The sequence below is a fragment of the Aulonocara stuartgranti genome, assembly GCF_965226115.1.
Source record: "Aulonocara stuartgranti genome assembly, chromosome: 9".
Classification (NCBI taxonomy): Eukaryota; Metazoa; Chordata; class Actinopteri; order Cichliformes; family Cichlidae; genus Aulonocara; species Aulonocara stuartgranti.
In genome coordinates, this window is record NC_138960.1 from 31,311,863 (window position 1) to 31,338,062 (window position 26,200).

The 26,200-nt window shown below is 35.2% G+C and overlaps 1 protein-coding gene across 7 annotated transcripts; it reads right to left on the reverse strand.

Annotated features, from left to right (window-relative positions):
• Positions 1 to 1,054: 1,054 nt before the first annotated feature.
• LOC309714831 (NACHT, LRR and PYD domains-containing protein 12-like) lies at positions 1,055 to 25,641 on the reverse strand (the record flags this gene model as incomplete). 7 transcript variants are annotated; one of them, XM_082547554.1, is made up of 11 exons in its annotated part: positions 25,243 to 25,640; positions 24,467 to 24,550; positions 24,221 to 24,284; positions 22,010 to 22,163; positions 20,592 to 20,677; positions 16,292 to 18,068; positions 15,545 to 15,718; positions 14,019 to 14,186; positions 13,258 to 13,431; positions 11,107 to 11,277; positions 1,055 to 2,516 (listed from the first exon to the last, which is right to left on the reverse strand). In XM_082547554.1, the coding sequence occupies exons 3-11, from the start codon at positions 24,240 to 24,242 to the stop codon at positions 2,501 to 2,503; spliced, it is 2,742 nt and encodes a 913-aa protein (XP_082403680.1). In that variant the 5' UTR covers positions 24,243 to 24,284; positions 24,467 to 24,550; positions 25,243 to 25,640. The 7 variants fall into 7 exon arrangements, with proteins under 7 accessions (XP_082403680.1, XP_082403679.1, XP_082403684.1 ...); XM_082547553.1 differs by having other exon boundaries at positions 24,467 to 25,640; XM_082547558.1 differs by adding an exon at positions 22,640 to 22,702 and having other exon boundaries at positions 24,221 to 25,639.
• Positions 25,642 to 26,200: the final 559 nt, after the last annotated feature.

Consider the following 26,200-nt stretch of genomic DNA (forward strand, 5'->3'; position numbering starts at 1 on the left):
TCTTTCATGAATCGTTGAGTTTTTCTGTGGTTTAAATATCCCATTTATTTATTTATGTATTTATTTGCATGTGCATGTAAGCATGTATGGATTTATTTATTGATTTTTTGAATATTTTGTGAAAGCAAAAATATTTTTACTCTGTAGGAGAAGCAAACCTAACTTGGACACAAAACACAATAAAATCCAAATTATGTTGTTGTTTTTTTAAATTCAGCACACAAAGTAAAAATAAATGTAAAATTTAAATTCTCTTGGTACGTAAATATAACGAGAAATAATGAAGTAGAAGTATGTTCTTATATACTCAGGTGATTGTGTTTTAGTAGCCTCTCATTCATAATGAATGAAAACAGTAACATTTGCTGCCATGTGTTCTCATTCTGTTCCTTCTGCTAATCTTCTTTTGGTTACAGTTGGGATTATCAAACTTTTAATAATTTAAACTTTAATAATTTTAGCTAATTCACATACATTTAAACTGTATCACCTGTTTCACTCTGTGCATATGATGTTTCAAGTGATGTCACTTTTTTTTTTATTGTGTGCAGCTTATTCCATTCATATCTTACTACAATAAAATCATGCATTATCATCATGCATAAATGTTTTTTTAAGATGTTGGTCATAAATGGTCTTAAGATATTTTTGTGGTGTATAGTATTAAACTTTTTCACTATATTGTGGTGTAGTGAAATCTGAAACCTGGAGAGATCGTAGAAATATCCTCCTTCTAATAAATTAAAGCATTTTTAACTGTTTTAAAAAGTTTATAAATTATTTGCAGGCTTGTCTGCCTTAACCCCACCTCGTGACCCAGTACAGATGTGGGTGATCCCATATGCAACAGGAGTATGATGCTGTTGGAATCTATATCACTGCCAGGTTTAACACAAAAAACACTTCATTAAAATTTGTGGACTGGCTGAAGCAGGAATGTTGAGCTTTAATTGGAAAGCTGTGGTGGTGGGTGACTAATTAAGCTAGAGGTCTGAATTTGATCGACATGACAGAAAAGCAGGAAGGAAGTCGTTCCATGAGTCAGAGTCATTCCTTTGAGTCAAATCCACACATTTATTGATCCTTATTATCCATATAAAACATTAAGGTTCATTATTGACAGATAACTAAGGCTATGCTCACACTGCAGGCAAAAGCGCATCAAATCCAACTTTTTGACCCTATGCGACCCATATCCGATCATGGTCTGACAGTTTGAACAGCACAAATCTGATATTTCCAAATCCGACCTGGGTCACTTTCATATGTGGTACTGAATCAGATACATATCTGAAGACAAACCAGTCCCACCACTCCTGGTTCCGACTCCGTGTCAATATATACCTGTGCATGGAGGTAGCAGCCACTGCTGCAAACAAGGCCATTGTTAAAGCATGGGCTCTCTTTTTTCTCAGTGTCCTTTCTGTAATTAATTTATCAAAATTCTGTCGGTTGAGACTGTGCAGAAATTGATAGACTGCTGAACAACCTACTGGCTCTGTAGCCGCCATTTTTACTTCTGCAAACAGAGCGTGTTGTGTGTGACATCTTCTTTTGCACACGCGGGCCGGTTTGAGGGCCGTGAACTGTTCACACTAGAGCGCGTTTGCTGTCACATTGTATTTGAAGTGTGAACAATCAGACAAAAAAAAATCAGATTTGATCAAAAAATTGGAATTGAGACCTGCAGTGTGAACGTAGCCTTATTCATCAGCTGAGGAATTTCAAACTTCAGACTGCTGCCAATTGTCTTCACCCTGGGAAGTCACATGACTGTGTAACATCTCTAACAGTAACAACACAACTGATGGATTTAGCATCCATGAAAAAACCTCTACCTCCTGCACTTCATCTGCTGAACCACTGGATACTTTCATTATCTAAATTACTGAAGATATATAGTACACCAAACTCTGGACAGTTTGCAGTTCTCTACAATAGTGTTTATATCACATGATCCCAGTTATTATGTTAGAAAGTATAAAACAAATCTATCTTTTTTCAATTATTGAACATTTTTTACCTGATCAGTTGCACTATACAGATTATGTCGATGAAAAAAAAATTTACTGTTTCAAGAAGGATACTTGAAGTCATTGTCACACGATAGATTTCAAAACCATGATAAATAACTTAAAATTACATCAATTGTACAAAAGATATTAAAATGTATTTAGGTAACTTTTCAAAGAAAATAAAACTGAACCTAGTGTCTGCAAAAAGACACTGTGATGAAAGAACACAAAGGGATGACGATAGATTCTACATGGTGTCTAACAGAGGAGCTCTCAGAGCATTTTTACAGCACTGTCAGCCATCTGCACGTCTGATTTCTGTCACTGCTGGATGAAGCTCTGCTGTCCACTCCACCTCCCTGTAGCCTGGCCCTGTCACAGCATCACTACACACAAGCTGCTGGTGTTTCAACCTCTCTGGACCATCAGGACACGCACACACACCACACACACACTACACACACAACAAAGACAAACAACTGTGTTTATGGGTCCTTCCGTCTGCAAAGATAAGAAAGGGCAGAGTAGATAAATGAGTGTTTGCAGAGACTGTCTTCATCATTTTTCAGTGTTAAAGCACATCCAGTATTAACTATTATTGATCTTTCTTGGTGCATGCTCAATCATCCAGGTACGTACATCCCAAAAGGTTGATTCTGTTCATCTGAACGTGGTGTTTTCAGTGAGAGAGAATTTACATTAATGATTAAGGAACTGACCTCGTAGCCCATTGTTCAGTGGTGCTAGTTTCAGTGATTGTGCAAATGTCCTGTTTATAAGGTTGGGGAAACCTGCAGTCAGCTGAGACTGAAGAAGTCACATGAACAAGTGATGAAATGTTTCTCCCACTAAAAACGCTACATGAAGATGAACAGAATCAAATTTTTGGGTGTTATTAATATTATTAAGGGCAGCACTGACTTGTTCAGACAAGTCTACAGTGGAGCTTAACCGCTGAGAGGCCTGAATTCTTCCTTGCTGCACAAACACTTTACTAAAACAAACAACAGAATTAGAATAAAAACAATGGGATTTGAATGAAAACGATGGAATTTCAATGAAAAGAACAGAATTTGATCTAAAACAAAAGAATTTGCATGAAAACAACAGCATTTGATCAAAACCAAAGAATTTGTATGAAAACAACAGAATTAGAAAGAAAACAACTGAATTAAAATGAAAACGACGGAATTTGAATGAAAACAACAGAATTTTAGAACAAATAATGGAATTTGAATGAAAATAATGGAATTTGATTTAAAACGACAGAATTTGAATGAAAAGAACAGAATTTGATCAAAAACAAAAGAATTTGCATGAAAACAACAGCATTTGAATGAAAAAAACGAAATTTCAATGAAAAGAACGGAATTATAATGAAATAAATAGAATTTGAATGAAAACAACGGAATTAGAATGAACAGACCAGAATGTGGATCAAAACAATGGAATTAGAAAGAAAAGAACAGAATTTGAATGAAAACAACGGAATTTGAATGAAAAGAATGGAATTAGAAAGAAATGAATAGAATTTGAATCAAAACAATGGAATTAGAATGAACAGACCAGAATTTGAATCAAAACAATGGAATTAGAATGCAAAGAACAGAATTTGAATGAAAACAACGGAATTAAAATGAAAACGACGGAATTTGAATTAAAACAACAGAGTTTGAGAACAAACAATTGAATTTGAATGAAAACAATGGAATATGAATGAAAACAACAGAATTTGAATGAAAACAACAGAACTTGATCAAAAACAATGGAATTTGAATGAAAACAATGGAAGTTTAAAACAAACAACAGAATTAGAAAGAAAACAACGGAATTAAAATGAAAACGACGGAATTAAAATGAAAACAACAGAATTTGAGAACAAAAAATGGAATTTGAATGAAAACGACAGAATTTGAATGAAAACGACAGAATTTGAGAACAAACAATGGAATTTGATCAAAAACAACGGAATTTGAATGAAAACAATGGAAGTTTAAAACAAACAACAGAATTAGAATGAAAACAATGGAATTTGAGAACAAACAATGGAATTTGAATGAAAACAATGGGATCTGAATGAAAACGATGGAATTTGAATGAAAAGAACAGAATTTGATCAAAAACAAAAGAATTTGCATGAAAGCAACAGCATTTGAATGAAAACAATGGAATTTCAATGAAATGAACGGAATTAGAATGAACAGACCAGAATTTGAATGAAAACAATGGAATTAGAATGACAAGAATAGAATTTGAATGAAAACAATGGAATTTGAATGAAAACAACAGAATTTGAATGAAAACAACAGAATTTGATCAAAACCAAAGAATTTGTATGAAAACAACAGAATTAGAAAGAAAACAACTGAATTAAAATGAAAACGACGGAATTTGAATGAAAACAACAGAATTTGAGAACAAACAATGGAATTTGAATGAAAATAATGGAATTTGAATGAAAACGATGGAATTTCAATGAAAAGAACAGAATTTGATCAAAAACAAAAGAATTTGCATGAAAACAACAGCATTTGAATGAAAAAAAACGAAATTTCAATGAAAAGAACGGAATTAGAATGAAATGAATAGAATTTGAAAGAAAACAACGGAATTAGAATGAACAGACCAGAATTTGAATCAAAACAATAGAATTAGAATGAAAAGAACAGAATTTGAATGAAAACAACGGAATTTGAATGAAAAGAATGGAATTAGAAAGAAGTGAATAGAATTTCAATGAAAATAACAGAATTAGAATGAAATGAATAGAATTTGAATCAAAACAATGGAATTAGAATGAACAGACCAGAATTTGAATCAAAACAATGGAATTAGAATGCAAAGAACAGAATTTGAATGAAAACAACTGAATTAAAATGAAAATGACGGAATTTGAATTAAAAAAACAGAGTTTGAGAACAAACAATGGAATTTGAATGAAAACAATGGAATATGAATGAAAACAACAGAATTTGAATGAAAACAACAGAACTTGATCAAAAACAATGGAATTTGAATGAAAACAATGGAAGTTTAAAACAAACAACAGAATTAGAAAGAAAACAACGGAATTAAAATGAAAACGACGGAATTTGAATGAAAACAACAGAATTTGAGAACAAAAAATGGAATTTGAATGAAAACGACAGAATTTGAGAACAAAAAATGGAATTTGAATGAAAACGACAGAATTTGAGAACAAACAATGGAATTTGATCAAAAACAACGGAATTTGAATGAAAACAATGGAAGTTTAAAACAAACAACAGAATTAGAATGAAAACAATGGAATTAAAATGAAAACGACGGAATTTGAATGAAAATGACGGAATTTGAATGAAAATGACGGAATTTGAGAACAAACAATGGAATTTGAATGAAAACAATGGGATTTGAATGAAAACGATGGAATTTGAATGAAAAGAACAGAATTTGATCAAAAACAAAAGAATTTGCATGAAAGCAACAGCATTTGAATGAAAAGAATGAAATTTCAATGAAATGAAGGGAATTAGAATGAACAGACCAGAATTTGAATCAAAACAATGGAATTAGAATGAACAGAACAGAATTTGAATCAAAACAATGGAAATAGAATGACAAGAATAGAATTTGAATGAAAACAATGGAATTTGAATGAAAAAAACAGAATTTGAATGAAAACAACAGAATTTGATCAAAACCAAAGAATTTGTATGAAAACAACAGAATTAGAAAGAAAACAACTGAATTAAAATGAAAACGACGGAATTTGAATGAAAACAACAGAATTTTAGAACAAATAATGGAATTTGAATGAAAATAATGGAATTTGATTTAAAACGACAGAATTTGAATGAAAAAAACAGAATTTGATCAAAAACAAAAGAATTTGCATGAAAACAACAGCATTTGAATGAAAAAAAACGAAATTTCAATGAAAAGAACGGAATTATAATGAAATAAATAGAATTTGAATGAAAACAACGGAATTAGAATGAACAGACCAGAATGTGGATCAAAACAATGGAATTAGAAAGAAAAGAACAGAATTTGAATGAAAACAACGGAATTTCAATGAAAAGAATGGAATTAGAAAGAAATGAATAGAATTTCAATGAAAATAACGGAATTAGAATGAAATGAATAGAATTTGAATCAAAACAATGGAATTAGAATGAACAGACCAGAATTTGAATCAAAACAATGGAATTAGAATGCAAAGAACAGAATTTGAATGAAAACAACAGAATTAAAATGAAAACGACGGAATTTGAATTAAAACAACAGAGTTTGAGAACAAACAATTGAATTTGAATGAAAACAATGGAATATGAATGAAAACAACAGAATTTGAATGAAAACAACAGAACTTGATCAAAAACAATGGAATTTGAATGAAAACAATGGAAGTTTAAAACAAACAACAGAATTAGAAAGAAAACAACGGAATTAAAATGAAAACGACGGAATTAAAATGAAAACAACAGAATTTGAGAACAAAAAATGGAATTTGAATGAAAAGCGACGGAATTTGAATGAAAACGACAGAGTTTGAGAACAAACAATTGAATTTGAATGAAAACAATGGAATATGAATGAAAACAACAGAATTTGAATGAAAACAACAGAACTTGATCAAAAACAATGGAATTTGAATGAAAACAATGGAAGTTTAAAACAAACAACAGAATTAGAAAGAAAACAACGGAATTAAAATGAAAACGACGGAATTTGAATGAAAACAACAGAATTTGAGAACAAAAAATGGAATTTGAATGAACAGAACAGAATTTGAATGAAAACAACAGAATTTGAGAACAAACAATGGAATTTGATCAAAAACAACGGAATTTGAATGAAAACAATGGAAGTTTAAAACAAACAACAGAATTAGAATGAAAACAATGGAATTAAAATGAAAACGACGGCATTTGAATGAAAAACGACGGAATTTGAATGAAAACAACAGAATTTGAGAACAAACAATGGAATTTGAATGAAAACAATGGGATCTGAATGAAAACGATGGAATTTCAATGAAAAGAACAGAATTTGATCAAAAACAAAAGAATTTGCATGAAAGCAACAGCATTTGAATGAAAACAATGGAATTTCAATGAAATGAACGGAATTAGAATGAACAGACCAGAATTTGAATGAAAACAATGGAATTAGAATGACAAGAATAGAATTTGAATGAAAACAATGGAATTTGAATGAAAACAACAGAATTTGAATGAAAACAACAGAATTTGATCAAAACCAAAGAATTTGTATGAAAACAACAGAATTAGAAAGAAAACAACTGAATTAAAATGAAAACGACGGAATTTGAATGAAAACAACAGAATTTGAGAACAAACAATGGAATTTGAATGAAAATAATGGAATTTGAATGAAAACGATGGAATTTCAATGAAAAGAACAGAATTTGATCAAAAACAAAAGAATTTGCATGAAAACAACAGCATTTGAATGAAAAAAAACGAAATTTCAATGAAAAGAACGGAATTAGAATGAAATGAATAGAATTTGAAAGAAAACAACGGAATTAGAATGAACAGACCAGAATTTGAATCAAAACAATGGAATTAGAATGCAAAGAACAGAATTTGAATGAAAACAACTGAATTAAAATGAAAATGACGGAATTTGAATTAAAACAACAGAGTTTGAGAACAAACAATGGAATTTGAATGAAAACAATGGAATATGAATGAAAACAACAGAATTTGAATGAAAACAACAGAACTTGATCAAAAACAATGGAATTTGAATGAAAACAATGGAAGTTTAAAACAAACAACAGAATTAGAAAGAAAACAACGGAATTAAAATGAAAACGACGGAATTTCAATGAAAAGAATGGAATTAGAAAGAAATGAATAGAATTTCAATGAAAATAACAGAATTAGAATGAAATAAATAGAATTTGAATCAAAACAATGGAATTAGAATGAACAGACCAGAATTTGAATCAAAACAATGGAATTAGAATGCAAAGAACAGAATTTGAATGAAAACAACTGAATTAAAATGAAAATGACGGAATTTGAATTAAAACAACAGAGTTCGAGAACAAACAATGGAATTTGAATGAAAACAATGGAATATGAAAGAAAACAACAGAATTTGAATGAAAACAACAGAACTTGATCAAAAACAACAGAATTTGAATGAAAACAATGGAAGTTTAAAACAAACAACAGAATTAGAAAGAAAACAACGGAATTAAAATGAAAACGACGGAATTTGAATGAAAACAACAGAATTTGAGAACAAAAAATGGAATTTGAATGAAAACGACAGAATTTGAGAACAAAAAATGGAATTTGAATGAAAACGACAGAATTTGAGAACAAACAATGGAATTTGATCAAAAACAACGGAATTTGAATGAAAACAATGGAAGTTTAAAACAAACAACAGAATTAGAAAGAAAACAACGGAATTAAAATGAAAACGATGGAATTTGAATGAAAACAACAGAATTTGAGAACAAAAAATGGAATTTGAATGAACAGAACAGAATTTGAATGAAAACAACAGAATTTGAGAACAAACAATGGAATTTGATCAAAAACAACGGAATTTGAATGAAAACAATGGAAGTTTAAAACAAACAACAGAATTAGAATGAAAACAATGGAATTAAAATGAAAACGACGGCATTTGAATGAAAACGACGGAATTTGAATGAAAACAACAGAATTTGAGAACAAACAATGGAATTTGAATGAAAACAATGGGATCTGAATGAAAACGATGGAATTTGAATGAAAAGAACAGAATTTGATCAAAAACAAAAGAATTTGCATGAAAGCAACAGCATTTGAATGAAAACAATGGAATTTCAATGAAATGAACGGAATTAGAATGAACAGACCAGAATTTGAATGAAAACAATGGAATTAGAATGACAAGAATAGAATTTGAATGAAAACAATGGAATTTGAATGAAAACAACAGAATTTGAATGAAAACTACAGAATTTGATCAAAACCAAAGAATTTGTATGAAAACAACAGAATTAGAAAGAAAACAACTGAATTAAAATGAAAACGACGGAATTTGAATGAAAACAACAGAATTTGAGAACAAACAATGGAATTTGAATGAAAATAATGGAATTTGAATGAAAACGATGGAATTTCAATGAAAAGAACAGAATTTGATCAAAAACAAAAGAATTTGCATGAAAACAACAGCATTTGAATGAAAAACGACGGAATTTGAATGAAAACAACAGAATTTGAGAACAAACAATGGAATTTGAATGAACAGAACAGAATTTGAATGAAAACGACAGAATTTGAGAACAAACAATGGAATTTGATCAAAAACAACGGAATTTGAATGAAAACAATGGAAGTTTAAAACAAACAACAGAATTAGAATGAAAACAATGGAATTAAAATGAAAACGACGGAATTTGAATGAAAATGACGGAATTTGAATGAAAATGACGGAATTTGAGAACAAACAATGGAATTTGAATGAAAATGACGGAATTTGAGAACAAACAATGGAATTTGAATGAAAACAATGGGATTTGAATGAAAACGATGGAATTTGCATGAAAGCAACAGCATTTGAATGAAAACAATGAAATTTCAATGAAATGAACGGAATTAGAATGAACAGACCAGAATTTGAATCAAAACAATGGAATTAGAATGAACAGAACAGAATTTGAATCAAAACAATGGAAATAGAATGACAAGAATAGAATTTGAATGAAAACAATGAAATTTGAATGAAAAAAACAGAATTTGAATGAAAACAACAGAATTTGATCAAAACCAAAGAATTTGTATGAAAACAACAGAATTAGAAAGAAAACAACTGAATTAAAATGAAAAAGACGGAATTTGAATGAAAACAACAGAATTTTAGAACAAATAATGGAATTTGAATGAAAAGAACAGAATTTGATCAAAAACAAAAGAATTTGCATGAAAACAACAGAATTTGAACGAAAACAACGGAATTTGAAAACAAACAACGGAATTTGAATGAAAACAACGGAATTAGAATGTATAGAACAGAGTTTGAATGAAAGCAACAGAATTCTAAAATAAACAATAGAATTTTAATAAAAAAAGAGTAGAATTAGAATGAAAACAACAGCATTAGAATGAAAACAACAGCATTAGAATGAAAACAACAGCATTTCAATGAAAAGAACGGAATTAGAATGAAATGAATAGAATTTGAATGAAAACAACGGAATTAGAATGAACAGACCAGTCAGCTGATGAAGCAATGTGCCTCCTGCCAATGAATGGATTTTCTCTTGTTTCACTAAGACCAAAGGTTGCTGTGTATTGTTGAACTTCTTACCTGTTGCTAAAATATCAGCTTACTAATATACATGGAGGCTACTACTGAACAAATGTCAATGAAAGCACTGACAGTAAGACATATGCAATCTTGATTCCTGGAGGTTATGACCCAGGTCATAATTTTGTGTACTGCATTTACTTCTCCACACCTGGAGCAGTGGTGTTCATTTAGTAAGCAGTTTAATGTAATTTACAGGTGAAGGCTGACCACTGGTTCGAGATTAAATGGGTCTGGCTATAAACTGGGACCTGTCAAGACTGACAAATCCTGCCTGCTTCCTGCTTCCAACATATCTCTGTGCGTGTGTTCTTGACTAATTTTCCTGCATCATTTTGGATTTCCATGATAGGCGAGTTGGTTGTTTTCTTTGTAGAATGTTTTGTTTCTTGACAATTTCTTCCTCTAAAAATAAATAAAATATTCTGTAAAATATTTAATACACCTGTGTGATTTGATGTTTCTGTGTTCATGTCTACAGGAAATAAAGCTTGTTTCCAGCTGACACCCTTACAAATCCATTTATTCTCTGTAGATGTGAACATTAGTTATCGTCACATCAACTCAAACACATGATCACAAACTTCTGTGTCATTTGATTGGATGTCTGTTGTCTTTCTGTCGAATATTGAAGCCTGCCACTGTTCTCTTCTTACAGCCTCACTGAGTTAAGAAGACTGCAGATGTACAAGAAACACTGGATCACTGATTTCACACTGTGTTATACTGGGAAAGCAGCCTGGACTGAGTCCAAGCCTCTACTCACTTGAGAACCTCCAGTGTGTGATGTGGGCTGTCCACAAGCTCAGACAGCTGTTTCACATGTGATTCCTGCAGGTTGTTCAAGGTCAGGTCACGCTCTCTCAAATGGGTGTTGGACTGAAGAGCTTTGAACAGATAATCACAGCTGGTCTCTGACAACTTGCAGCCCCATAACCTGAATGAAGATAGAAGATGTAAGTTTATGAGGCGAAATCTGTGGTAAAATCATTTAAGGTTTGATAATTTGTTCAGAAGATTTGAAATGTTCAAGTTTAAAAAATGTAAAATCCAAACAGTTTGAGCCAACAGGATGGAGGTTCAGACAAAAGGTACAAGTGAAAAAAAGAGCTCTCAATAATCTGACTGATGACATGCTGTTTGTTCACTGAAGAAAAAAGAAAAAAATAGGGTCTTGGAGAGTGGGGGTATGAAATTCTGACAAAAATCCTAATTTTTAGATCAAAATTGTGAAAAAAGTATTTACATTGCTTCAGTTTTAAAGATTTAGTTTGAAAGAAATGTATATATTTGAGGACACTTTTATACCAGACACATTTTAAAAGCTGGCAATTTTTTTATGTGTTATTTTTTTGATGTAACCTGCCAATAAACTCTGATATAATGCATCAAATGGCAACATTTATAGTAATATTGTATATTATCCCTTGTTATTTAAATCAATTAATAATACTTTTTTTAAACTCAAATCTCCCTGAACCCCACCTAAACTTTGTCTTTGTCTTTCAACACACAAGCAGCAGCATGACCAGAAATGAGAGAAAAACAAGTCTGATTGAAAAACCTTTTGTAGCAACGGACTCTTTGGCCACTATTGACAGACCTGTATAGCTAGCATTACCCAGCATGCCATTCAGCAGTACAATTTGTAATTGTGCAATGATTCCTGCCACAAACTGTTTCTGTTCCACAGATTCCTGTGTGTCATGACCTTTGTACCATGAAAACGAGTTAACTGTAAATGATTAATCAATGTGTTGTATACCAAGAGTTGATAGCAATAATGTTAATTGTTGTGAATTTTAGCACTACGGTTAGCATTTACAGGATATTGTTTTATAGTGATATTATACAAAGGACCCTGTTTCTGCAATGTCCTTTGTTTTAAAACTTCATCTCCTCTTCTTGTAACCCCACGGGCATTTCCTTTGGCCTGCTGGCCTGGAAAATCCAACAGTTCATCTATATGTAAACAAGGCACTTAAACTGGGATAGTGCATTCCTCAGTGTACCTCAAGCTTGCAGCCTGCTAAAGAACACACACAATTGATTATGTGCCTCTGGGTATATATGGTTAAACATTTCCTAGATGCAAATAACTACATGCAGTATTCTACCATGTGCAAACTTATATCACTAAAGGATTCTAAATGTCTAGTGTTTAATGGACCTGTATGATAATATTAGACTGAAGATTCTGTAACTTAACAAAGCTCTTTATGCTAACTGTTATTTTCTCTTGCCTTGTTAACTCAAGATTTATGGTGTATACTAAGGTTGGAGGAAAAACACCAACAAATCACTCTTTACCATGCAGAAAATGTTTATGTGAAGACCATCTGGTTTTTGTGTCAGAACTCAGGATGTAGGAGATCTCGGTAAAGATTTATTGTTTTTGTGAGTGTTTTTTTTATTGCCCTTGCTGAACAAAGGAATTTAACTGTCAGGACGCCACCCCACCCAGTGGGCAGGGTCTGAACTGAAACTTGTCTGCCTATAAAACTGTTGCACAGAGAATAAACCTTTGAGTCAGTTTGGAATGACACCTAGAACAGTCTCCGCGTCTTCTTGTTTTTCCAAACTGCTCCCGGTACTCCAGCTGGTACCGTGATTAACCATTGATCATGCATGAGAATATTTTAATTTTGTTTATGTTAAAGGATGAACTCTGCTTATCGCTGCCCATGTCTCGAAGGAAACCCGATCCACGGACGGAGATTTCTTTCATTAATCAGGGTGGAACCCAGATGAGGGCTGTTTGTCTTAAGATGAGTAACACAGTTTTAATGTTTGAAATGTGAACCATTGTTCTGCCACAGTTAAAGTGTTAATTAGGTTAATGTCAGTATGTATGTGTAGGTTAATGCCAGCTTTCACATCATATATATGTAAGTACAACTAAAACATGGTGTCTGACCTGAGAGTCTCCAGTCTGCAATCTGAAGTCTTCAGATAAACACACAGCTGCTCCACTCCTGAATCCTGAAGGTTGTTCGTGCTCAGGTCCAGATGTTTCAAATGGGAGGGGTTGCACTGAAGGGCTGGAAGCAGATGATCACAGCTGATCTCTGACAAACTGCAGCGCTGCAATCTGCATAAGGAATTTTTAAAAAGTGTTTATTACTAAGAGTCTGTGCTTGAAAGCATCCAGTGTCATAATATGTCAGGAGCTGAAGAAGGTCAGCACTGAGCTAGGATAGTGCTGGTGAGCAGTTGGCACTAGCTCTCCTGGGGGTTTTTTGCTTTGCTTTTTCTAGATGTCATGCAGGTCTACCTCTGAAACTGCTGGTCAGTCATTCCTCACTGGTGAAAACATTCTTAGATCACTGTAACTGTGTGTGGCAAATACCTTCATTAAAATAACTAAATGTGTTAAATTAGGCACTGATCACAAACTCCAACACTGAAATGAAAGCACTACAAACCCCAGTGAAGGTGTAAAGTACAATTTTAGCTCTGCAGTGGCTCTTTGTGCTTTCTGACACAAATAACTCGTCATCTTTGCTTCATCTAGTTTACTGTCACTGTTCAGCAGTGTCAGTTTGTAAATGTGCCAAAATTCCTGGTACAAACTATGTTCCCAAGATGTTTGTTAATCGACACTATACTATACTTAGACTATAAATACTATACTATCCGGGATTAGGATCTAAGCACAGTTAAAATTTGGTGTCTAACCTCAGAGTCTCCAATAGACAGTGGGGATTCTTCAGAAAACCACAAAGATGCCTCACTCCTGAATTCTCCAAGTTGTTGTAGCTCAGGTTTAGATATTTCAGATGAGAGGGGTTGGAATTCAGAGCTGAAGCCAGAGAGCTGATATCTGACAACCAACAGCTCTCCAACCTGAATAAAGAATGAAAAATGCAGACATCAGTCATCAGTGAGGTTCTCTTCAAGATTAACGCCCAGAAGTTTTATCATGGATTCTAAAATCATTATTACATCATTCTAAAAGCATTATTATATCAGTCTTCAAAGTACAAAACTGTTAAAGAATGGTGGACACTAAATAAATATTGAAACAGCTGGATCTGACCACGTGACTTTATCTGTCTGCTGAGCAGAAGTCAAAGTACCAACATGACAGAGTTATCTGAATGTGTTTCCTTTATTCTTAAAATAGAAACAGTGGTCAGTTGATCTTTTTTCATTAGTATTTTTTACATGAACACTATTACGGTTTCAGTCCTAATCTCTACACTAGACTGAAGCTCTAAACCTGAAGTGAACTGAAGTGACATTACCTGAGCTCAACGTCTGAGTTCATGAGAGCCTGAAATGGTCTGCTGAAGAATGTGACTGACAACTCTTTATAAAATGTTCTTTACACTCAAACTGGTCAGTAGTTTTTCTTTAAAGATTTAGTGCTGAAAATATTCTCTATCTACAGAACAGATGATTTAGAACTATACTCTTAGACTCTAGGCAGGCACTACTTCACAAACCATGGTAGTCTGTCTGCCTGGTTAGTGAGGTTATATTGGGCTGGTAAAGGCAGCTTTCAGTCTGCTGTCAATGCAGATATTCTGTTTTTTTATGACTTCTTGTGTTGTTATGTTGCTTTACAACAACATAAGCGATATTTGGTGCTGTAATACTCAAAATGAGTTAAAACAGGATCATTTTTAGAGGAACAGAAACTTTAAAAAAAAACTCTCAGCTTCCCTCTTCTTATAGTCTTTTTAAGAAGCCTCTCTCTTCTCCAGCTGTTTTTAAAAAATCCTCACATACATTCAGAATCCTGCTTTGCTGTTATGTTCCGGACTGTGTCAGGCTGCTGTTTTCTTTAACACATACATCACCAAAGCAGCTGTGTGGGTTGTCAAAATCTCTGTAGCCTGTTTTTATCTGCTATTTATCAGAGTGACTGACACCCCACACAGACCCTAACGCCTCATCACCAATCACCTCATCTTCTCTGACTGACTGAGTTTGACCTGTGGAGGCTGAACAACTGTAAAAATATCTCTCTACCATAACCTGACTTCTGTCAGCTTTTAACTTAACTTTGCTCAAGTCTGTCACGTCTGTTTGGAGCTAAAAGTAAAAATTATCATTCAGCCATTTGGAAAAGCAAACATTTCTGAAATCAATAACACTTCTATATATTTTTGTTCATACAAATTGTGAACCTTTATTAACCAAGAGTGTAAAACTTAGATCTTTGATTAAACAACAACAGCTCCAGTCAGCAAACTCACCTCAGAGTCTCTAGTCGACAGTCTGGACTCGACAGTCCAGCAGACAAAATATTTAGTCCTGAATCCTGCAACTTGTTTCCAGTCATGTCCAACTCCACCAGATTGGAGTTGTCGGATTTGAGAGCTGAGGCCACAACTTCACAGTGAGTCTCTGAGAGATGACAAGCTTTTAGTCTGTGACAAGAGAAAACATCAAATATGTTATTATAAAAGCAGGAATTTTGCATTGTAAACACAGACTTAGGGAATAGGAAGACAAAACAAAGGGATTTCATATGTAATATACAGATGAAAACAAAATTGTGTTACATTTAAACCATGATCATGTCCACATTTTGTCAGTGAAATCTGATGCTCGTCAATGGTAAATGGATTCATTCTTATATAGGACCTTGCTAATCTACTTGAGTAAAAGTTTTTCTACTCAAAGTGTTTTATAGAACCTGCCTCATTCACCTTTTCTATAACAATGTTTTAGATTATAAACTAAAGAAGAGAAACATTTGGACTGTTTCCTGTTTTTAATTTGGCTCCAGAAGATTTTGAATAAAGTCAGTTTAATGGAAAGATTCACCTGTAAATGGTAAATGGCCTGTATTTGTATAGCGCTTTACACATCCAGTCATCCACCCATTCACACACACACATTCACACACTGGTGATGGCAAGCTACATTGTAGCCACAGCCACCCTGGGAACTACTGATCTAATCTGATTAATTGTGTTAATGATCACAACAGGACTCACAGAGCCTTTCTGCAGTTGCTCACAGCTGGGATCAGTCTGTGTCGTCCTTCATCTGATGTGTTGAACTTCTGCAGGTCCAACTCATCCAGAACCTCCTCCGACATCTGCAGCATGTAGGCCAGAGCTGAGCAGTGGATCTCACAGAGTTTTGTCTCTGATTTCACGAATTCTTGGATCTCCTGAAACACTGAGCTGTCATTCATCTCAATCAGACAATGAAAGATATTGATGCTTCTGTCAGGAGAAATTTGAGAACGTCTCATCTCTTTTAGGTTGTTGATGATTTTCTGGATAACTTCTGGGTTGTTCTCTGTCTGACTCAGTAGACCTACTAAGAGTCTTTGGTTGGACTCTAGTGTGAGGCCATGCAGGAAGCGAACAAACAAGTTCAGAGTGCCATTTTTACATTGGAGGGACTTTTCCATGACTTTGCTCAGAAAAATGTCCAGAGATGTCTCGTTATATTCTTCCCCCAGGACTTCTTTTAGTACCTCTGTTTTCCTGTTGGTGTAACAGTGAAACGTGTAAACAGCAGCCAGAAACTCCTGAATGCTCAGATGAACAAAGGAGTAGACTGGTTTTTGGAAAATCCCACACTGTCTTTTAAAGATTTCAGTAAAAACCCCTGAATTAACTGAGGCCTCTGTGACATCCAGACCACACTTTTCCAGGTCTTCTTGGTAGAATATGATGTTTCTTTTTTTCAGATTTTCAAACACCAGCTTCCCCAGCTTCAGAAGAACTTCCCTGTCAGCATCCGTCAGCTCCTGTGGACTCGTTTCATGTTCTTTTTGGCACTTGTGTTTATTTCTTTTTGTCTGAACCAGTAGGAAGTACGAGTACATGTCAGTCAGGGTCTTTGGTAGCTCTCTTCTTTGGTCTGTATTCAATATGTACTCAAGGATTGTGGCAGTGATCCAGCAGAAGACTGGGATTTTACACATGACATTGAGGTTTTTGGATTTCTTAATGTGGGAGATAACTCTGGACAGCTCTTTCTCACTAAACCTCATCCTGAAGTACTCCTCCTTCTGAGCATCAGTGTAGCCTTGCACTTCTGTTACCCTGTCAACACATTTAGGAGGTATCTGATTGGCTGCTGCAGGTCGGGTAGTTATCCAGATGAGAGCCGAGGGAAGCAGATTCCCTTCTATGAGGTTTGTTACTAACTCATTGACTGATGATGTCTGAGTAATGTCAGAAACAATCTTCCGGTTAGTGAACTCCAGTGAAAGTCGACTTTCATCCAGGCCATCAAAGATGAACAAAAGTTTACAAAGAGTCAGTTTCTCTGTGGTGACTTTCTGTAATGTTGGATAGAAAACATGGAGCAGCTCCAGAAGACTGTACCGCTCATCTTTAACGAGATTCAACTCCCTGAATGAAAGCAGAATCACTATGTTGATGTCTTGGTTTTCCAAGCCCTCTGACCAGTCTACAATAAATTTCTGCACTGAGAAGGTTTTTCCAATGCCAGCAATTCCGTTCATCAGAACCACTCTGATGGGTCTCTTCAGGTGAGGTAAAACTTCAAAGAGTTTGTGACACTTGATTGTTGGGGCATGGACGGTATCTGTTTGTGAAGTTGTCTCCAGCTGCCTCACTTCATGTTGAGTATGAACCTCTTCACTCTGTTTGTCTGTGATGTAAAGCTCAGTGTAGATCCTGTTGAGGAGGGTTCCACTTGTTGATTCACCAAATCCTTCAGTCACACGTTCATATTGTCTCTTTAGATGTATTTTATGTTCATTTAAAATCTCCTGCAGACCAACATCTGCTGTTAAAAAAGAGCAAATATAACAAAAAAGAAAACAGTTATACTTTTATTACATCTAACCATAACATTATTTAAATGGTTTGCAATAAGAATTTTTGAGATTTTTTGATTTTTTTTAGACATTTTTAAGAACACATTAGATAAGTTTTTTTTTCTCTCAGACCCTCGAGATGTGTTCCTGTGTTTATGTGGAGAACAATTTAATAAGAAATAACAACGTCTGCTAGTCAGCTTACAACAACACAGCATTTCCATTTGACAGTAAAAGCTTCCATGTGTGAAAACCTTTATTGTGAAGGAGCAGAAACAGTCTGATTTTCATCAGTAGTAATTAGCAAAGTTTTTACACCATATGACAAATTTTGAAATAGTCTGTGTGTTATAGCTAATGATGATAATTACTGCTGATTATTATGATTACTACTCTGGCTGCAGCTTGATGTCAGCTGTGCAGTGACCTGTTCCCAAAAGCATGTTTAACTAAACGAGTCCAACAATAAACTCTGAGGTCAATGAACCAACTCTGATCAGCTGTTTTGTCAGAGAAATTATTAAGTTATTCTATTTGTTATTATTCTAATGTTGGCCTGCTAAATTAATCCCAGTAATGTATATGTTTCATGTTTTAACATGTTAAATGACAACAAAATGTTCAGAGCATGCTCACTATGAATTTCATGGATAATGAAAAAAGCTATCGTCACCGGAGCTCTGATGCCATAGTTGTATTCAAACTGGGATCACAATTGTAATGTATAGTAAATGATTGAATGCAGCAATTATAAATCTAACTTTTGCCTTGTTGGTCACAAAATTACAGAGATGCAGTCTATAGATCTTGTCTCTGCCTTTACATTGATGGCAGGTTGATATAAAAAGTGGTTTTGTTAAATATAAAACATATTTAAAATCTAACTGGGATTCTACTGTTCGTATGTGTTTGTAAAGACATAAACTCGTTCAAATTTGTGTTTTGATGTAAGCTTTAATATTGACTGTCTGAATGAGGAAATGTGGAACAGAAAACCAGAGCTTCCTTCTTCAAGCAGGAACAAACTTAAAGTTTTACTAAACCTGCTTTCTAGAACATGCTCAGCTTTTCTTGGCAGAAGTGTGTTTTGTCTTTATTTTTGTTTTGTTTTTGTTTTGTTTGTTTTTTCTGTTTTTGTTCAGCAAGTGAATCTGCTGAGCAATTCGTGTGAAAATTAGGGAAGCGTAATTACAGAAAAACCTACTGTGGGCTGTTGGTCAAAGTCTGTGGCTCTTGTTTAGGATGATTTATGATGTTTGTCTCTGATACACAATGTTCTTTTGTCTCCATTTTATTATTTCACATGTCTGAGCTCACTGTGAACCTTTATCAGATCATCTTTTCTATTAACTGTAATGTTTGGCCTGCAAAGTGTCTTATTCTTGTTACTTTGTTGGCAGTTGCCAAACAATGAAATTGTGCATTACCACCAACAACTGTTATGCAATGTGGACTGAAATGTCGCTGATAAAAAATATTGCAAATGTTTATGGGAAATGAAGTCCTTATCTAAGCACTTTCATCAAGTCATATGACAGCTGACAGAGAAAGCAGAATAGAACCTCTCTGTTGAGAAAAACTCAGTAAAACTCAGATTTATTATTGTACATATGAAGAGAGAACTGGTGGTTATGGTTAGTTATACTTTCAGATAATCCTTATATAATGTGGCTAATTCATCCAAAAATTAAGCACTTCAGTTTAGGAGAGGGGATTAGAGATGTGCCGTACTCAGAATACAGCTATCCACCATCAATGAATTTTGTAGTGCTTTCTTTCTAAAGATAGACACAAGTATTCCAGTGTGTGCCAAACTGTTACACAAATTGTAATCCTGCATTTTTTTTTATTAGGGCAGTCTGTATCTGTAAAACTGATGGTCAAAGAACATCACACTCTGTCAAAACTTTTAATTTTTCAGTATGTAAGTGGGCAGCTTGGTGCTATTCACTGCACGTGCTTTCACTCCTTGGATTGTTAGAAGTCAGTCAGTGACGGGGGTGGGGCAGGATCCTGGTGTTGTGCAAACCACAAACTGGGAAAGTGGGAGTTGGATGACATTTTATTCTGGTGTCCTGTTTATTTTAAATATCTAATCCCTGAGCAATGTAGGATTAATTCACGCCTTATAATATAGTAATACTATCTAAACATGTTAAAAAATCAGCCAATATTACCTTTTTATTATGATATATTATTATAATATTTGGTAGTAGAATACTGGTTTAACTCTTTTTCTGCAGCTCCAGTTTGTTTTTAATTATTTTCAATCAACTTGCCAATAAAAGCCTGTGTGTCTTTATTACACAATAACACTTATTAAAGATCGACAGTTCCACCTGGAAAACTCAGTTCACTTCCCTCGGCCCCTCCCCTATGCCATATTAAGTACCGAGGATGTATTACATAACTCTGACTGTAACAGTTTTTCTCAGAAATGAGTCCATGAATAAGCGGATGCTTAATCCTACTTTATAGACAGCTGCTCTTACTGGATATCTGCAGTTGTGCTTCAGTCCTGGATTTTTCTGGTCCATGGCTGGTAGACACTGGATCCTCTGAGATCGCCTTCCTCTCTCTGTGAACACATTTTTTAATTGTTAAAGTCAATTGTTGTTTATCAGTTTAAAAAATGGATCAAAATTTGACAACACTGTGCAGACGGTGTGATGGCCAAAAGAGGAACGAGAAAAGGGAAATACTTTTTAAGATGAAGAAAACTAGAGCTTGAATCATCAATGTGATGTTTGCTTTTGATTTCATCAACAGTAATAAAGTGCTTTCCCTGTCAGCCTGTCTTACTTAACACTGATCTGTGTCCAGTTTTCAACAACTACAACCTCAGCCAGGTGTAGTGATTGTGAGTGCAAGAAAATAATTATTATAATAGAATGTGTTAAATTTTCTTAGATGAGAGGGTCCAGCAGATCAGAGGAATAGGGAAGGATTTGTCTGTGTGTTTTAGTTTGGCTTAGTTGTAGACCTGAGAGTGTGTAATTGTGTAGAGGGAAAGGAATTTATGGACACTGGGGGTCTGCTGTCATAAAAGGAGACAGGAAGCTACAGTTGGGGATTGCTGATGCTTGTGCCTTTAATAAAAGCTCATAATTGTCATAACTTAGAAGTAGGTTTGCAGGAGACTCTCCACATGCTTATCTGTAAAAGTAAGACAACAAGAGGCCAATGGCCCAGTGGATGCAGAGTGGGGATCTCAGTGCTTGTAATCTGTTAACTTTTTTTGTAGAGGAATTTGGTTTAGCTTCCATGAGGGGAGATTACTTTTATGACCGGCAGGAAGTCACATACACACACACACACACACACACACACACACACACACACACACACACACACACACACACACACAGTGTTTTAACTGTTACACTCACATACCCACACGCACACTCACTCACGTGCACTCACATAAATACACAGGTAATCACGTGCTCGCACGTACACACACAAACACAGAGTTTGCATCGTCTTTCACTAGCGTAAAAAGCAGTAGGGAAGACGATATACTTCAACTAACAGCTGAATTTCATTTGATTAAGCTGACTGTGAATATTTTATATGTTTGGAAACAAAGTTGTGGGGAGTTGCTTCGTTGTATACTAGCAGCATTAGTCCTCTTAATGCTTCCTTTGTCTTTCACTCAGTATTTTGTATGTGAGGATCATTTATTTTACTCACACTTGTTTATGTAGTGATGTTGCTGACATAAACATTTACATTTAACATAAAATATATTATAATCTTGTGCTAAAACCGTTTTAATTTGAAAATAAAAATGACCTCAGTAAGAACTGGACTAATAGGGTGTACTGTTCACATAAAGGTCAAATTTAAATGGACTCGTGGTTACACACTGAGGGAGGATGAGAAAATCTTAGTAGAAACTGAGTCTTACGTTGTGTCTGAGGGTCCAGGTTCATCCCTGAAGTTTAAATGATCAACTTTGGAGCTGTCACTTCTCATAGAAGGACAGCTGGATCCTGCAGACTCTGCTCCACTCTTTTCTTCCTCAACACAAATGTTCATCTTGTGAACTTCTGAAAGTGAGTCTGAGAGGTAAACCAGAAACAGTGAGTTCACATTAGCAGAGGTTATTAAGTTACGGTCAGATTTCTCCACTGAGCCAATTTCAGAATTGTCATGTAAACTAAAACCAGATCGTCATGATACACAGGGAATAGAGAGAAACTTAATTCATCTGGTAAATCTGAAGACAGTTTTCAGGAGCAGGCACTAGTTTGTGGATGCTGCTATGTTAACCTGCCGTGTTGAATACATTGGCTGAGATGGGCAGTATCATTACTTCAATCACATTTTATGAATGTACCTAGAGACCGGCCATGCAGGTACTATGCCAAAGTCAGAGAAGAAGAAACCTGTAGGTGTTCAGACCATAGAGGAAAACCTTCAGACTCAAGATATGAATCATACCGATGTTGTATCATCTGAGAACGGGCTCCCTTTACCAAAGACAAGAAAACATGGGACAAAAAAGAGACGACTGACAGTATACTGATATACTGACCAACAAATTGTCATCCTCTTCCTCCTCACCTCAATCTTTATCTTCTGAAGTGAAGTCGGGGCTCTAATACACAAAAATGTGCATAAACATGTATGTTTATGGTGTTGCAAATACTACAACCCGGACAACAACCCAGCTGAAAAATAACAGCTGGTTAAGCGAACATTATGCCAGCAATGTTTAGTCTGAGTGTCCTAAAAATCATTTTTTCACTCTCATCAACTTCTTTGTCCAATTTCACATCGCATGACAGTTTTTTGCTAATTGAAAAACAAGGTTAAGACATTTAATTTGAATTGGTTAAAAAGCAGAAGGATAAACCAGACTTAGCAAAGAACCACTTTTTTAAAGTGTATCTGGGGGACTTTGTTACTGGCAGCCTGCCACACTATCACAAAAACTTAAATTATTCCAATTTTATTAACTGAACCTAAATCTTAAACCTGAATTTTGCATATCTTAACATAGTGTCCAGTGTACCCTTGAAAAGAAACGTGGAAACTGCACAAATGGAGGACAAAAAAAGGAAACTACAGAAGATGAAGAGTATCTGAAAGTGATGCTGTAGCAAATCCCTGTCACCACAAGGTCCCAACACAAACAGTCAGACAGGATCAGATCTTTTGTTTTCACTCTTTTTTCAAATTGAGTCTGATCTAGGGTCACGGACCAGCCACTGCAGGCTTCATGATGCCATGGACTGACCTTTCCAGAGCCCAGACCTCAACATTACTGAAGCAGAGTGAGATCACTTTGATGGACAAGGGAGAAAAGGGAAGACAAACTGAAAAGAAGAGCTTGGAAGTTGAAAACTATTCCAGGCAATAATTTAAAGAAATTACTAGAAAGCTCGTGCGAGTTCACAGTATGTTGAAGGATAAAAGTGGCCGTGACAGTAGTTCTAAGGAGCTGTTTGTTTAACAGTCTTTTGTTTGTAGGTCCAAACATATCAACAGGCCTGAAATTAAAATCTTACTGTTAAAGAACATTTGCATGGTCTGTGTCACTTGTCAAGCATGATTATTGTTTTAATGATCTAGTGGAGAAAACCAGTTCGACCACAATCCTAAATGTTCTTCCTATGTGTGGAAAAGAATCAACAATTTGTCTTACAGTCAGCACACTGTGTATATATTTTATACCTGTTGAACCATTTCCACACAGCACAGAGCATAAAGCAGATAACACACACTCGCTCAGTTTGTGCACCCGCTTTGGATGTTATTAGTCCATACAGTGAGCGTTATTTAGCAGAGCTCAGCCATGCAGATATGGGCCATAGGGGCCCATATCTGCCAGTTTTCCCTTCCCATTTACAACAGATCAGACGGCCTCTCTCTCTCTCTCTGTCTCTCTCTCTCTGTCTCTCTGTCTCTCTGTCTCTGTACGCACTTTTATTGAATCTTATTTTTAAGAGCCCACAAAGAGCTAAACTGACTGCAAAGCATTTAAACATAGTCTGAACATTAGTGCAGTTCACTTTTTATGTTTTTTAATTATTGTAATTTAGGTCTTATTTAGAGACGGGATGTTAGCAAATGTTGTCATAATAATGGGAAGTAAAGAAGTACAAATACTTACTGTATTTTAGTAGAGTTGTCATGAATTACTGGCTGTGGACCCAAATGAAGGCTGATTAGATGTGCTGACAACATAAAGTGAAAGTGCACCTTTACTGAGTGGGTAGATAGTCCAACAAGCAAAATTAAAAACACATTTGGGAGAAAAATCAATACTAGTACCACTAATTACTAGTAGTAGTAGCAGTACTCCTATACTACTATTAATAATAGTAACAATAGTCAGGATCCTACTGTGGTTGCTTACCTGCGTCAGTTTATCCTTTCTCTTTCTCTCTCTGTGGGGGTGTGTTTGCTGTGAGTGAACATTAAACTACGCCTGTATCCTCTTCTGACGTCCAACAACACAAAAACAAATATTTCCTCAGGCACTCCCTTTAGCAAGAGACTTATACTTTTTTCAGAATCTACTTAATAATATATAAAATGCATTTTACAGTCACTATTTTTCTATCATATCCTTCATTAATTTATTTAAAAAATGAATTCAGCTTTTTTTTTTTTTTTTTTGCCTGCCCGTTTGGTTCTTTTGCCATCAGAATTATTGTCTAAAGGTGAAGAAAGATGCCCAACGGATTTACTTTATCAAATGGACCATCCCAGCCTTGCCGTAATGGTCCATTTGATTCACCTTTTATTGTTTTTTTTTTTATTTTCACTTGCTAAATACGGGACAGACTTGACTGGGGAAAAGAAAGGGGAGAAAGAAAGAGGGAAAGAAAAACAGTGGGAAAGAGGGACGGGGATAAAGGGCAAAAAAACAAAAACCAACTAAATAAGCAGACAAAAATACATCTTTTAATCACCTGGATCACCTGTTGAGAAAGAAAAAAGAGAAAACAACCAGAAGAAGAAAAAAAGAGGACCATAATAAACAACATCACGATGATCTATGGGAATATAACAGTAAATACTAAATTTTAAACATTATTGTGCAGCACATAAGATCAACAGAACACAGTGTGCTTTGAGGTAGGAGCCAAAAAGGGTGTAGTTTGTGTGTGTGAGCACCCGTGTGTACACCTGTGAGCATGGATGCAAGGTTCCTTCATGTAATGATCTGCTAGAGGGTGTGGGGGGGCCACAGCCCCGTCCTCCAGGGCATGAAGCAGGTATGAAGGAGATCAAGACTCCAGACATCCAGAGGCCCCCAGAACACAAGAGACCAAGGAAGACCCACAGAGGGGCAGCCGCACCACTGTCCCAGAAAGAGCTGAGGAGAGTCCAAGATGAGGGCTCACTCAGCAGCCAGGGGGGGTTGCAGTTGCGGGTTGCAGAAAATTAATTCATCTTAAATGGCCTGTATTTATATAGCGCTTTACTAGTCCCTAAGGACCCCAAAGCGCTTTACATATCCAGTCATCCACCCATTCACACACTGGTGATGGCAAGCTACATTGTAGCCACAGCCACCCTGGGGCGCACTGACAGAGGCAAGGCTGCCGGACACTGGCGCCACCGGGCCCTCTGACCACCACCAGTAGGCAACGGGTGAAGTGTCTTGCCCAAGGACACAACGACCGAGACTGTCCAAGCTGGGGCTCGAACCGGCAACCTTCCGATTACAAGGCAAACTCCCAACTCTTGAGCCACGATCGCCCCTTAAACAGTGTTAAGAGTGTATTTAAAATAACCTTTGTTGTTGTAACATTTTGAAGCTAGCAAAGTATAAAGCCAGTACCATATATGAACTGGTTAGCCAGTTTTTATGGAGGTTTCAATAATTGGTCAATTTTAATTAAATATCAGAAACTGAGAAAACTGAGAACATTTTTCTCAGACTTTCTTGTTTGTCAAGAGTGTGGACCACAGGCCAGCTCCACTGGGGTTTGTTGAAATGTACCACGTTGTCCTTAAAGAGTGAGAGATCTAATCAGGAGGTCAGAACTGAGTTGGCATGGTCCCTTGGACCTAGAGTTGTGAGTTTTTCTTTGTTAGATTGATTGTGACAAAAACAGTCAACACTGGATTTGCAGTTTAT